General features: G+C 42.2%; 1 protein-coding gene across 12 annotated transcripts in view; it reads right to left on the bottom strand.

Moving 5' to 3' along the window:
• PPP2R2B (protein phosphatase 2 regulatory subunit Bbeta) overlaps positions 1 to 15,842 on the bottom strand; it is a 314,800-nt gene that overhangs the window by 2,455 nt on the left and 296,503 nt on the right. For all 12 annotated transcript variants that reach the window (XM_042938584.1, XM_042938553.1, XM_042938527.1 and 9 more), the window contains 2 exons: positions 9,599 to 9,768; positions 520 to 611 (listed from right to left, as the gene is read on the bottom strand). In XM_042938584.1, coding sequence (XP_042794518.1) covers positions 520 to 611; positions 9,599 to 9,768 — 262 coding nt within the window. The remainder of the gene's footprint in view (positions 1 to 519; positions 612 to 9,598; positions 9,769 to 15,842) is intronic.

A 15,842-nucleotide genomic window follows, 5' to 3' on the forward strand; every position in this document is an offset into this window, starting at 1 on the left:
GGTAATATGAAGTATGGTTGAAATAAAAGGCCTTAAAACAATAATAAATCATTTTGAGGGGATATGATAAATGAGGCCAACTAGAATTCAGCTAACCAATGACCAGGGGCTTTGGCCGGGTACACCAGAAGTGGTCAGGGATAATTTTCGACTTAGAAAGTACGCTCGGCAAAAATCTGAGCTACTTAGGTTGGAACTTGGGAGGTGGATTGTTAGTGTTACTCATTTCAGCCATGTTGATGTAGCTCTGGTATGTAAAACAGGATTTTCTCGCTGATGTTACACACTCACCTGTGCCAGTCCTGTAAGAGGACTCGAGGGTCTCAACACATGGTGCCCTTCATTTCAGGTCTGAGCTCAAGGGAAATCTGGTGACCCATACAGTGGACTCCTACCAGGGCTAGGGGCCTGATTTTCATCCCCCTTTGGCTGTGACCTCCTTAGGATCAGTTGCCCAGGGACTCGGCAAGTACACGACCCACCTTTTGGAAGGTTCCCTAGCCACACAGCCTTTCTTACCTGTCTGACCCATTCCACACACACTCAAATTTATCAAAAATGCAGTCATTTTCATAGAGGGAGCACAACTTGCTGCGGAGGTAGTCATGCACCTGTTGGGGAAATAAATCAAGAGGGTCAGTTATTATTTTTAAAAATGATTATTTCTGTGAAGACCTCTTCTTCTGATGTGAGCTGTTAATTCGTCCAGTGGCCCAGGTCTGAATCCAGGCTGGGCTCTCTTTAGACAGGGGATATTAGGATGGATTGATGAGCTGCTTATGTGGTGAGTGTGGATTACAAAACTTTGCTGAATTAGCTAGTGGCCTATAGAAGGGCCCAGAAGGTGGTACAGTCCCCTTTTCTAAACTGATTTGCTAGTAGGCATTAGAGGACACCATTCATTGCATCTTTAACTCAACACACGTCTATTGCCTTCCTACTATGAGCTTGGGCTAGGCAGTGAACACAATAGCCTTTGTGTGTTTTCTTCCAGTGTGGAGGCAGATGAACATTCACATGGGCCTTTTATTCTGAGAAAGGTGAGGAGACCTCACAGAAAGGATCACTGAGCTGTGTTGCGATAATGTAAGCCAGCAAATGCAGGGAGGTTCGTTATAACCTGCTGACAGATGATGGTTTGGATTTGGCGAGAGCAGTGGTGGGAAATGGTGAACTTTCCAGGCATGTTTGCAGGGAGACCTGATAGGACTCGTGGATGATGCACCTGTGAAGTACGAGAGAAGGGGAATCAAGATGGCTCCTCGACCTTTGTCTTGAGCAAGTGGAAGGATGGAGTTGCCATTTATGTTTTTGGGTATGATCATTTGGAGATGTCCATGCAGGTAGAGCTGCCGAGGAAAGTCTGACGTAAAGGCTGCATCCCTGAAGTATGTAGCATTTCTCCCATTGGCATTTTAAGAAGCAAGGTTATTAGCTGAGAGTGAGGAAGGGCAGGAGAGGCTTAGGAATCAATGCTGCAATTCTGGAAGGCACTGGGGCCCCATGAAATTGTTGGATGTGAATTTTATATGAGACTGTCAGCACGGTTGGGTCATTCATCCCATGTTCGATGAGATGTTTTGGATATTGAAAAGCTCTCTGAGTCATTTGGACAGTGAAAGTATAACTCTGCAAATGGCCGCTTGCAGTCTTGGGCCTTGTCAGGGTACCTACTTCACTGCTTTGGTGACAAGAGAATCCATGTGTGGCATTTGATAACTCTGCTGTAGCTGAACTCATTGTCCTTCCTTCTCCTGCCATGTTTTGGGCATCCTGGATGTGGTACAAGTCTGATGTAGAAGGCCATTTCTGTTTGTAGGGCTGAAGACCTCTAGTGATTAAGAGTCTTTTGAGCAAAGAAGCAGAAGAGAGTCTGAGGGCAAAAATAGGATTGATTCTTGATCCTGACCAGGGTTTGGCAAACCTCTTCTATAAAGGGCCAGAGAGTAAATATTTATGCTTTGTGGGCCATATGACCTTGCTGGCAAACTCTCAGCTCAGCCCTTGTAATGTGAAAGTAGCCATACGTAATACATAAACAAATGAGTGGTGGGGTTGTATTCTAACAGAACTTTATTTACAAAAACAGGTGGGGGACAGGATTAGCCTCTGGGTCATAGTTTTGTTACTGAGGTCTTTGATGCCTTTTCTGGACTTGTCATTGACTTGTTTCTAGGTTCTTTGTCACAGAGGAAATAGAAGCCTGGGGCAATGGAAGCTAAATTTGTTGTTCCAGTGTAGGCACACCTCGGAGATATTGTGGGTTCCAGACCACTGCAATAAGGTGAATATCATAACAAAGTGAGTTAAATAAACTTTTTGCTTTCTTCGGGCATGTGAAGGTTATGATTACGCTATAGTCTATTAAGTGTGCAATAAATCTCCTTATCTAAAAAAACAATATATATACCTTAATAAATACTTAATGGCTAAAAAATGCTAAACATGAGATTTCCAGAGAGTTGTCCTCTTTTAGTAGTAGTAGGTCTTGCCTCAGTGTTCATGGCTGCGGCAATTTCTTAAAATAAGACAATAAAGTTTGCCATATTGATGGACTATTTCTTTCACAAATGATTTCTCTGTAGCATGTGATGTTGTTTGATAGCATTTTACTCACAGCAGAGCTTCTGTCAGAATGGGAGTCAATTCTTTCAAATTCTGCTGTTGTTTTATCAATGAAGTTTATGGGATCATCTGAATCCTTTGTTGACATTTCCACAGTCTTCCCAGCATCTTCACTGGGAGTAGATCCCATCTCAAGAAGTCATGTTCTTTGAACTCCACATCCTTTGAAGTTTTATCATGAGATTATGGTGACTCAGTTCCATCTTTAGGCTCCACTTGATATTTCCATCACATCTGCAGTGATTTTTCTCCACTGAGGTCTGGAACCCCTCAAAGTCCTCCCTAAGGTCTGGAAGAACTTTTTCTAAACTCCTGTGAATGCTGATGTGTTGGCTTCTTCCCATGAGTGACATATGCTCTGAATGGCATATACTATGTTAGATTCTTTCCAGAAGGCTTTGCATTTACTGTGCCTGCATCCATCAGAGGAATCACTTATCTAGGACAGCTATAGCCTCATAAAATGTATTTTTTCAATAATAAGACTTGAAAGTCAAAATTGGAGTCAACCCCTTCAAACCCTCCTGCTGCTTTATCAGCTGTGTGTGAGAGTCTAAATTTGTGTTACTATATATGAGAACAACATTAATCTCACTGTCCATCTACATCAGAACTTTTGGGAGATAGGGTACACTGTCAATGAGCAATAATACTTTTAAAGGAATCTTTTTTTCTGAACAGTAGGTCTCAAGTGGGCTAAAAACACTCAGTAAACCACGTTGTAAACAGAGAGCGTGCTGTCACCCAGGCTTTGTTGTCCCATTTGTAGAGCACAGGTGAGTATATATAGCATATTTCTTTTTTTTTAATTTTTTTTTTTTTTTTTTTTTTTTTAATTTTTTGGACAGAGAGAGACAGAGCATGAACGGGGGAGGGGCAGAGAGAGAGGGAGACACAGAATCGGAAACAGGCTCCAGGCTCCGAGCCATCAGCCCAGAGCCTGACGCGGGGCTCGAACTCACGGACCGCGAGATCGTGACCTGGCTGAAGTCGGACGCTTAACCGACTGCGCCACCCAGGCGCCCCTATATAGCATATTTCTTAAGGGCCCTAGGATTTTCAGAATGGTAAATGAGCTCTGGATTCAACTTAGTCACCCACTGCATTTGCTCCTAACAAGAAAGTCAGCCTGTCCTTTGACGCTTTGATGCCAGGTATTGACTTCTCCTCTCTAGCTATAAAACTCCTTGATGGTATCTTTTTCCAAAGAAGGTTGTTTCTTCTACATTGAAAATATGATGCTTGGTGTAGCCACCTTCATGAATTATCATGCCTGGATCTTCTGGATAACTTGCTGTCGCTTCTGTATCAGCACTGGCTGCTTCAGATGTACTTTCGTGTTCTGCAGCTGGCTTCCTTCCTTAAACCTCCTGAACCAACCTGTCCTAGCTTTAATCAATCTTTTCTTCTGCACCTTCCTCATCTCTCTCACCCTTGACAACATTGAAGAGAGTTAGAGCCTTGATCTGGATTATACTTTGGCTTAAGGGGATGTTGGGCCTGGTTTCATTTTTCTCTCCGGACCACTCATGTGTTTGCTGGAGTAGCACTTTTAATTCCCTTCAAGTACTTTTCCTTCAACATTCACACCCTGGCAAACTGTTTTGTGTAAGAGGCCTACCTTTTAGCCTACCTTGCTTTTTGCACAGCTTCCTTGCTGTGCTTAATCATTTCTAGTTGATGACTGAAAGTGAGAGATGTGGGACTCTTTCTTATGTATGAACACTTTGAAGCCATTGGAGGGTTATTGCCTGGCCTAATTTCAACATTGTTGTGTCCAGGGAAGATGGAGGCCAGAAGAGAAGCAGAGAGATGGGGAAAGGCTGGCAGGCAAACACACACACACACATCATATATTCCTTAAGCTCACCATCTTACATGGGCACAGTTTGTGGCACCCCAAAACAATTATGATAGTAATGCCAAAGATCATGCAACACAAATCATCATAACATATGATAAAGCTTGGAGATGGTAAACATGACACAGAGATGTGAAACGAGCAAATGTGTTGGAAAAAAGGCACTGGTAGACTTGGTCAATGTGGGGCTAAAACAAACCTTCAAATTTTTTTAAAGGCAGTATCTGGGAAGTGCGATAAAATGAGACATGCCTATACTCTAGTTTTCCTACTTTTTGGAGAAAAATTTGAGCCAAATAGCTCCTTATTTTCAGCCTTATCTCCATGCTACTCATTCCTCTGATGTGGTATAGAGCACTTTGCAGAGAAGACACGGATGCGGAGTGTTCTGAGAATGGAGAAACTGGTTTTGAAAACACATGGTTAAGCAGTTTCTATGATACAGAACTTCTCAGAATCCTACAATGGTTGGGAACTGCAAAGCTCTAAGAAGGGTATAGATGATTATTTTCACTGTAATTAGTGTTAGAAAAGTATTTCACTGTAATTACTGAAAAATTTTTTTGGTTCAGCCTATACTCTTCTTTATGAACATATCAAAACATGGGTGGTTTGGAAGTGTGGATCCATTAGGAGGAACCACATTGCCCAAAACTGTAAATAGTTCTTGAAAGACAAAAGTCAGGAGGGATCCAAAGGAAAATCTGGTCTGAACAAATACTTTCTCCTCCTCAACAGCTAAATTTTGGGCTGTTCCTACTGCTTTGGCTTCAAGTCCTCTATAGAAAGAGAACATTGAATATGAAGGTATGTTATCTTTATGTTGTGTTGCTAAAACAGGAAAGAAAACCTGAGGCAAACAAGATGGACCAACCTCCATCAGAGAAGAGAAGGTTAAGAACATTCATTAGAAACATCTAATATACAGAGCAAGAGACAACTTAAGATTCACCCAATTTGATGTTTTCTTCATGTTCTAAATATTTGTTGTCCATGTTCCTATTGTGTATGGCTTTCTTGACACTAAACTGAACCTCTCAACATAGAGTTTCTTAAATCATGAACTCATGGAAGCCTGGTGTTGTACAGTTAATGGACTGCTCATGAGGCCCAGCAAGAGTCAACTCTATTGGTTGGTTCTTACATTTCAGGGGTTGACAAACTTCCCTTGTGAAGAGTCAGCAGGTATTTTAGGGTTTGTGGGCTATAATGTCTCTGTCACAACCACTCAACTCTGCCACTGTACTGTGAAAGCAACCAAGGACAATATATGCATGATCAGATGTGGCTGTGTTTCAGTAAACCTTCTTGTACTGAAACAAATGGAGGCTAGATTTGGCCCACCAGCCACAGTTTGCCAACCCCTGTTCTGTAGGAAAACTTGAAAATAGCTAATTATAGATAAGTCTACAATTTGTTATTCCTGGAAAGATGCTTGAGACCAGTTGATGCATGTATGAAAATACACAGCAGGAACATTACTTATTTCACTCCCCAGGGAAGGTATTAGTAACTGATGATGGAATTATTTCCCTATGGGCCAGCCCTCACAGTCTTTTTCAACAGTGTTCTAGGAATTCAGAGTTTATTTACCATCTTTGATACATTAAAATTTTTATATAGCATATGAATTTAAATTGCTTTGAAATATGCTATGTAAAGTTGAAATAAACTTTTGTAACACTGCATTTCAACACATGTGCTAGGATACCTATTTCATAGCCTTTGACAAAGAACACTTCCACATCTACCAGTAGCTGAACTTGGTTTGAGAAGCAGGCTCTTAAAATGCTTATTATTCCATGTCACAGCTCACTGTGTTCTAAAACTAGCTTTGTTCTTAAAGCCTTTCTCTAAAATGAAAGTGCTAATTGCTCCTGCCACCGAAGAGCCTAAATCCAGTTTTCTCTAATCCAGGCTTGCCAGCAGGCTACACCCCTGTCAACACCACCCACTCAGGTTCTACTCGACACTGCCCTCTGTTTGGTATGGAGTTCGGAACACTACATGTTTGTCTGTGTAGTTGGAAGATGACGTTCCAGTTGGCTCTAGGCCTGGGCTGAAGGTAAGAGCCTGAAGGTAAGTGCTGTGAAGCGGGGCCCTGAAGTCTGGAAGGATCTAGGGGACAGTAAGACTCCAAATATATAGGGCAGGTTATTTCAACCACAAGCTATCTCAATTACATATGTTGTCTTCATTTCTGGCCCCCAAACCTTCTCATAGGACCTTGTGTTACTCACAGTTGGTCAAAGTCCTGGGGGGTCCTCAATCTTCTCTCTGAATTTCTTCTGAAAGGTTGGCTTCTTCTGTGGCCACAGTAGTAGCAGGACTTTGGCTCATATGTATCAAGGTGGAGTAGGTGGGCTCCTTGCTGCTCCAGACCATGATTCCTTAGCTCTTCTGAAGAGCTCCCTGCTTTCCCTGAAGACTCGCTGCTGTCTACCTTGTTAGAGTCAGCAACAGTTCTGAGTCCCTCTGCCACATCCCTTGAGGCAATTGTAACACCCAGAGCCCCTGCCATCATTCTTCTGGTCTCTCAGTTACTTGGCCTCATCATTTTAAATGGTTTTTTTCTTTACCTCCTTGGTCTTTATGAGACTTGCCATGACTGTTAAGTGTACCTGTTTAACAAGTACTACTCTATTGCTACTTCCTACCTTTTTAGTTCACTCCCTTTACTATCTTGATTCCATTAAGTCTTTAAATCCATTTTCCTGTCTACTTTTCTTCACCTAGTATTTCCCTCCTTACTACCTGAGGTTTAGTGGTCCATCCATCATTATAATCACACCCTTAGTATGTACCTTCAACAAATTTGACTTTATCTCTCCTTCCATTGTACTCAAGTGGATCCTTGAGCAACTCTACAACACAACTCAGTCTTAGATTTACAAACCTCCTGACTTTGATGGATGGATTATCCATCTTCCCATCTAAGACCAATTCTGCAGTGGACCTGTTCCATCTTGCTTCCCTCAAGCACTTAGCTGCTTGAATTATTCTTTCTCTACTGGTTTATTCCCATCAGCATAAAGTATGCTGTGATACACTTTCCTTATGCCTATATCCCATTCCAGATACCACTCCATTTCTCTGTTGCCCTTCAAACTAAAATTTCTTGCAAGAGTTATCTGTACTCATTGCACTCACATCTTCCATTTATAGTCTCTCTTGAAATCCACGCAAATCAGACCTTCATTACTACCACTCACCTCCACTTATATCCATTGGCCTATTTTCTATCCATTCCTATTTGATTTAGCAACAGCATTTAGTAGTTAGTGTTTCCTTCTCCTTGAAATAGTCTCTTTGGCTCCCAGAACATTCCTCCTAGTTTGCCTTTTCTTAACCTGTAAATATCAGGTTCCCAGGGCATGGTCCTGACCTTTTCTTTTCTTTAAGCTAAGATATACCCAAACTCCAACTGAGCTGCCTACTTGCAGTTTCTGGATGTTTATTTGGCCCAAAATGTCCCAAACAAAATTCTCGATTTCCTCATCTGCATAAAATGGCACTGCCATTTTCCTAATTGGGCAGGATAAAAAAACCTCGTTTCCTCTTACATCACATATCCAATTTGTTGTCAACTGCTATTGATTTTACAAGATTTTGGCCACTTCCATTCGTCACAAGCTCATCTGAGCTACTCTCAGCCTTTGCCAGAATGTTGCAATAACTTTTTTACTGTTGTGTTTGCTACTATGTCCCCCTATAGGCTCTCCTCCCTAGCATAGCCAGAATGTGCTGGTCAATGATGAAAATGTTCCGGAATGGGATAGTGGTGAGGGTTCCACAACTCTGTGAATACATTCACATAGACTTCGAAAGGATGGATATTATGGTATGTGAATTATGTCTCAAGAAAAAAAAGGTAAGTTAAATCCCTGTCTAGAATTTTTGTACTTCTTTTAATCTAACCCAAAATATCTTTAAATTTTTTTTTTTTTCAACGTTTTTTTATTTATTTTTGGGACAGAGAGAGACAGAGCATGAACGGGGGAGGGGCAGAGAGAGAGGGAGACACAGAATCGGAAACAGGCTCCAGGCTCCGAGCCATCAGCCCAGAGCCTGACGCGGGGCTCGAACTCACGGACCGCGAGATCGTGACCTGGCTGAAGTCGGACGCTTAACCGACTGCGCCACCCAGGCGCCCCAACCCAAAATATCTTTAAAAAGACCAGTTTATTCCTGCCTCTTGATCTTTGCTTCCATTGTGCTCTTACCTGAAATGAACTTCCTCAAATCCTTTCTACCTCAAAACCTGGTCTTCCTCTTCTAAGAAAAAGCCAATTTAAACACTGCACACTGCCTTCTCCTTTGTTCCCTTGGTCCATAAATCTACCAACCATTTAGCCAATGCTTAAGCCAAAAACCTGTGCACACTCTTCTTGATTGCTCTTCTCTTCATATTGAATCAGCAAGCGAAACTCACAGACTCTCCTCCTGCCTCTCCCTCTATCCGCTTGCTGCCAATTCCAGAGCCCCAACTGTCATCATTTCCTCCAAAACCTTTTAATGGTTTTCCATTGTACTCAGCCTGAAGACAAAATAACCTAATGTTCTTTACCAGGGCTTAGATTTCTAGACTTCTTGATATCTTGAATACAGAACATGGGCAGAAGAACTTTCTGAACACACCAGCTATGAACATACTATCCTTCTAACGATATGACTTTTCTGGCTAGCTCCTGTCATTCAAGACTCAGCCTTAGGGTTTATTTTTGTCAGACTGACCCTCCTTGTGTGTGCTCCCATGCACACAGTACCATCTCTTGCATCAACACCTACTCAGTTCCCTGTTCATCATCTGGCTTCCCCATCACACAGTCAGCTCAAAGAGAGCAGGGTCATGTCTGTCTTGTTCACCTCTGTATCTGCAGTATCCATCCCACATCTAAATGGTCAGTAGATATGGGTTAAATTGAATCCAAGCTCCTCCTTCTGTACCCTTGTCTAAATCCTATAGCAATTGCAGGCTGGACAATTTTATGGAATTTATGATGATGCACTGTCTTTTACTCTTGTGTACTGTAAGGCTTTGTAGGCAGAAGCTGACTTGGAGGTCCACAAAGGAAGTGCCTTATGGAACTATGGGTGGGTGGTGGTCCGTACCTGGTAAGTTTCAATGGGGCGGTTTTCCATGTTGAGATCCCAGACTTTAACGGTCAGATAGTCTCTGGTCATGATATACCTCCCACTGTGGCTGAACTTCACATCCGAAATCGAAGAGATAATTTCAGAGAAAAACGACCTGTTGCTTGGATCTTCGGGCTCTTCAAAAACTGCACAGAAGAAGCAAAACAAGACAAAATGAGCACATCCTTTTCAACTAACTCTACCATGTATGGACCAGCTAGAAAGACAACAGTCTAACTTGGAGTAGAATCTTCAGAATGTGAGTAAGGTACTAATAGAGAACCGTCATCTCCCTGGAAGCAGAAAGTGATTACTGGTTTCTGTATTTTCCTTCTCATGGAAGGACTCACATGGGCCTGTACATTGATGGATCTAGCCCTGAGCATTTCCAAGCTCCAGGTCTATGGATCTACCTCTGTTACACAATTCCCCTGGTCTTTGTGGGTCACCTCTCATATCAAAACTTGGAGTCATCTGAGATGCCTAAAAATGTGTTTATGGGTTTTTTTTTAGATATAAAATTACATAGTGTACAATTTCCTCATTTGAAGTTTATAGTTCATTGTTTTTGTCAGTATAATCACATACTTGTATAAGCATTGCAACAATCTAAATTTCAAACTTTTCATCAACTAACCCTCAAAAATTCCATACCCATTTGCAGTTACTTCTGCTTCCCTACTCCTGCAGCCCTAGGAAATGACTAATCTGTTTTATGGTTGTATGAAATTACCTAATCTGGAAATTTCCCATAAATGGAATTATACAATGTAGGGTTTTCCTGTGACTACTTTCTCCTTTAGTAAACTGTTTCCAAGGTTCATCCATGCTCTAGTGGATATCAGCACTTCATTCCTTTTGATGGGTGAATAATAACTCATTGTATGGATATTCCAGATTTGGTTTATCCATTTATCAGTTGATAAACACTTGGGTGTCTACTTTTTGGCTATTACACATAATGCTGCTATGAACATTCATGCATAAGCTTTTGTGTGGACATTTATTTTCCTATCTCTTCGGTCATGGTTTTTAATAGTGTTTCTTTGCTGAGCCTCAGTCTTGTCTTTTGTGTATATTGTCCCTTTGCTCTGCTATCCAGGCACTTCTTACTCAGTAGCTTCAGCTGATTTCCACTTACACGAATAAAGGCACAGCTCCTCAGTTGGACAACAGAGCCCATCAAAAGTTGTTGTAACATGTCGATCTTGATTTTGAACTTCTCTGGTTCAAATGGAATATATAGAACATAGCTTAGGTATATTTTGAGTGTTCCCATTTCTAGGCCTGATTGTTCTGTCTTCGCAGACTGAAATCCCTCTGGGCTCTTACGCCTCATCCTTCACATACCATCTTTGCCTTAAATGATTTTTTTCACAGAAGCCCCCCACATTTGGTCTGGCCCACTTATTTAACAAGACCTCTGCTGCTCTCACATTGCTATTTAACACTTTGCATGTTTGTCTTACTGCAATTGCAGTGCGAGCTTCTTTTTGGTTTTTCTTTGTACTTAAAGACTTGGGCACAAATGTTCAATAAACATGTGTTGCTTGATTAGAACCAAAGTTAGATAAATGAATGAATTCTTTGCCATCTGCGTGCTCAGCATGTATGATGCACAGTTACAGACATTTGCCCATACTTATTTTTAACCTAAAATAATGGCAACTGAGTATGGTTTCACTTAAGTGTTTGTATCACAATCTTAGGCTGAACCAAACACCAGCCTGCAGGTTACTTCGCTAACATATCCTCCAGAGATTTCTCCTTCCTGCTCTACACAGAGTCAGTATCCAATTGTATGTAGAAAACCCACGACTACAATGAGTTCTCTTTCAAACCTTGTTGGAACAGCCAAACCAAAATCGTAATTTTCACCTAACCAGGTAAGAGAACAACAAAAAAACCCTCATCAATCAGAACTGAACTTGAGAATTAAGCCAGTGAAACAGAAACACCTCTCGGATTTTGATCAAGCATTAATGAAGGCCCCTGGCCTTGAAAACTAGATTTTCACATTAGTTTCCCTTCAAGGGAATCTCATTAGGACTGGGCACTTAGAAACATCAGGCAAGCTCCATGCCAACATCTCAATAGACAAGCAGGAGCCCCGAGGCTTGGTCATCTCCACCTGATGCACCTGCAGTCAATGGGAAGGGATAAGCTGACCTACTCTGGAGTCCATCAATTTCTGCCTCTGTCACTTACCAGCTGTTCACATGTTATTTACTATGCCGAGATTCAGTTTTCCCAGCTGCAGAAGGGGGATGCATATTGCTCGGAACATATGATTGACACATTGTAGGTTCTCAATAAATGTCAGGAGCTATTTTTATCCTCATTAGCATGCCCTGCTTCTCCATCAGCCAATCATATTTTATTTGAGACTGAGACTCTGGGACTGAGGACTACAGAACTTGTGGGCTATTTAAATGACATAAAGAATGTTTACAAGGTTATACCTAGCAATCTGTTCTCCACACATGTGGCCTACTGGGATGCCACTGTAGCAACCTTGTAAGGCCCGAAAATGACAGCCCCAGAAGATGGAGGTGAGATGAAAGACGGAGGTGAGATGAGAAGATGGAGGTGAGATGAAAGACGACAATTCTTTCATCAGCCCACTACCCATTCTTATGTACGACACAGAGGGCAGGCTATAGGTAATGTAATGGCCAGCAAAGCACTTGGCACCTTATACCATGTGTATGCATATCCAAGTCTCAATTTTTTTTAATGTTTTTATTCATTTTTGAGATGGAGAGAGACAGAGCATGAACAGGGGAGGGGCAGAGAGAGAGAGGAAGACACAGAATCCGAAGCAGGCTCCAGGCTCTGAGCTGTCAGCACAGAACCCGACGGGGGGGGGCTTGAACTCACAGACTGTGAGATCATGACCTGAGCTGAAGTCCGATGCTTAACTGACGAGCCACCCAGGTGCCCGCATATCCAAGTCTTAATACCAAGTTGATGACTTACTTTCATTCATTCAGCAGCAACACTGAATAGTACTGATAATTACTGCTGACAGGGAGCTTACTACATTCCAGGCCCTGTGCTTTATATGCTTTATCTCATTTAATCCTCACACTAGTTCTCTGACATAGAAACAATAATTGTTTCTTTTACAGATGTGAACAACTAAGGCAGAGAGAGTTTGTGTCACCAGGGGACAATACAGCTAGACTGAGGTACAGCTGCACTTTGCACTCAGATCTCGCTGACTTTCAAGTCCTTGTTCTTAACCATGAATTAATTCTGCCTAGTGTCATGTACAAGGCCTTATTTTAGTAGCTGTAAGAAGGTAACCAGGGTAGAATCTACATAGAATCACCGAATCACCAAGCAGAAAGGCTCTTTTCCCACTAATGATGACACTAAATATTTTAAATTGTGTATTAACTAGAGGACAGTGAGTGGAGGGGCTCTTAATGATGCTTGGTCCTATTCTATCCTTTTTATAAAGCCAAAGTCCTCAAAAGAAAAAACTCATTCCCAATATTTATGAAACACAGTTTCTACACAACGGGCTCATGGGTTCAAGCCTTACACCATCATCCGCAAGCATAGGTTGGGGACCTCAGGACTTTGTATGACCCTGTGTAGATGTCCACACCACAAGAAGCCCAGACCCTCAGGCCAGCTCTAGCCCTTGCATTATTATTTTTTTAAAGTTTATTTTGAGAGAGACAGCGCAGGTGGGGGAGGAGCAGAGCGAGGGACAGAGAGGATCTCTGTGCTGACAGCAGTGAGCCTGAAGCAGGGCTTGAACTCAAGAACTGCAAAATCATGACCTGAGGTGAAGTCAGATGCTTAATCAACTGAGCCACCCAGGCACTCCTCACCCATGAATTCTAATGTCTGTAGCCTGTCAGCAGTGAGGCAACCCCTCCTCCCACTGCCCCATTCCTCCAGTTTATATGCATTGGCCTTTAATATATTTTGTGTCTCCTAATACGTAAGGTCTATGAGGGGAGGGAGTTTTGTCTGTTTTGTCCTGCCATATTCCTTGAAACCTAGGACATACTCAGTAAATACGTTAGATGAATGGATATTGACAACTCATTTTAAGTCTTACAGGAAAATAATACTGATTAATTCAACAGGTCCTGAAAGGAACCTATCAAAGCAATGCTTTATTCACCTCAAATTTGTTTCAATTCCTTAAAAAGTATGAAAAAATATATTCCATAGGAAGTCATCTGTAATTCAAGGTTTTCACTAATTCACCCTGAACAATTACTTGTCAGCTACTTAAGTGTCTTTGATATGCAATGACACATGTGCAGAGTACTTAGTACATTACCTAGAACATACAAATAAAAACCATGTGTTGTTGGATGAACACAGGCCAGGCCCTGTACTACATACCAAGGACACAAGGAACAAGATAGATCCAGTCCTATTCTCATGGAACTCACAGGCCAGAGGAAGAAACACATATTAAACAATCACACAAATTTAGTTATAGACATGAATAAGTGAGATTTTACTGCATTATCAGAGGGAAAGAAAGGAGCTAGTGGAATACAAACGAACATCACTGTGTGGTCCATGTAATTTACTAAACACATGATGCAAAAGGATCCAGTGCTTGAGTATTTCTCTTGGTAACCTCTAGCTTGGCATTAAATGTCCTGCTGACCTGGGGGCGCCTAGGTGCTCAGTCAGTTGAGCATCCAATTCTTTTTTTATTTTTTATTTTTTTAATATAATTTATTGTCAAATTGGCTTACATACAACCCCAGCGCTCATCCCAACAAGTGCCCTCCTCAATGAGCATCCAATTCTTGATTTCAGCTCAGGTCATCATTTCAGGATCATGGGATCCAGCCCCGCATCAGGCTCCAAGCTGAGAGTGGAACCTGCTTGCGATTCTATCCCCCCTCCCCCTACTCCTACTAGTGCTTTCTCTAAGAAAAAAAAAAAAAATTCTGCTGACCTACATGGTTTCCAACTAGCTTCTAAAACACAAAGACAGGGGCGCCTGGGTGGCTCAGTCGGTTAAGCATCCGACTTCAGCTCAGGTCACGATTTCAAGGTCCGTGAGTTTGAGCCCCGCGTCGGGCTCTGGGCTGATGGCTCAGAGCCTGGAGCCTGCTTCCGATTCTGTGTCTCCCTCTCTCTCTGCCCCTCCCCCGTTCATGCTCTGTCTCTCTCTGTCTCAAAAATAAATAAACGTTAAAAAAAAAATTTCAAACACAAAGACATCAGGAGCAGGAAAGAAGAGACCTGTGATGGAGAGAAGAACTTTGCTCCCTTGGTGAGGAAACACTTTTGATGACAATCCTAATAGTCCAGACTGAGGCACTGGGCAAGTGTCAGATTTGCCAACAGGGAGCTAGTGTGTCAGAGACCCCAATGACAACTGCCAACAGTAATGACATCTATCATTTCTTGGTCCTCATGCTTTGCACACCTTATCCCATTTACTGCTCAAACTTTTCAGGGAGATATTCTCCCTATCCTTATTGATGAGATAGACCAGGATAGGCTGAGTAGCTTGCTCAGGATCACACAGCTAGTGAGCAGTAGATACAGGCTTTACTATTACACTGTCTCCACAATCAGGCCTTCCCTCATTCTGTCAATATCATTTCTCTCTAATGTTCTCTCTGATGGGCTCTCTAATGTTCCATATGCCCATGTGAGCTCCCACTTCTGTGCCTCGGCTCCTCCTTATCTCCTCAGGTACCCATCAAACCATCATGGGATACTGGAAAGGACATCAGCCTGGGAGGGGAGGATGCTGTTGGAATCCAGGCTGGACACAAATTAGCCACTCCTAATACCTACTCTCTGTTACACTGGGTGCTTTGCATATATTAACCTACTTAGTATTCACAGGTATTATTTCCCTTTTGGACAATCAGTCTGGTCAGTCAACTCAGGCATGGATCCTACTGTTGGTAAGAGGCAAGACAAGGATTTTCACTTGGTCTGTTCCCAGCCTATGCTTTTAACCTCTGATCTGCCTCTGATTTCAATGGCTGGACCACTCTCAGCTCTGTGGAACTATTTTCTTGTCTGTAATGTGAGTCAGGATTGTCTACCACGTGCCTCCCACCTCTCAGATGGTAAGATCTATGAATTCCAGTGATCTCGTCTTTTAATTTTCCTCTCCCAATTCCCAGTATTCTAGACTAGCCTTCTCAAGGTGACTTCAGCAGAGCACTCAGGAATATGTCAGGGATTCTAGATTCTAAGGTCAAAAGAGCCT

Source organism: Panthera leo, chromosome A1 (assembly GCF_018350215.1).
Source record: "Panthera leo isolate Ple1 chromosome A1, P.leo_Ple1_pat1.1, whole genome shotgun sequence".
Lineage (NCBI taxonomy): Eukaryota > Metazoa > Chordata > Mammalia > Carnivora > Felidae > Panthera > Panthera leo.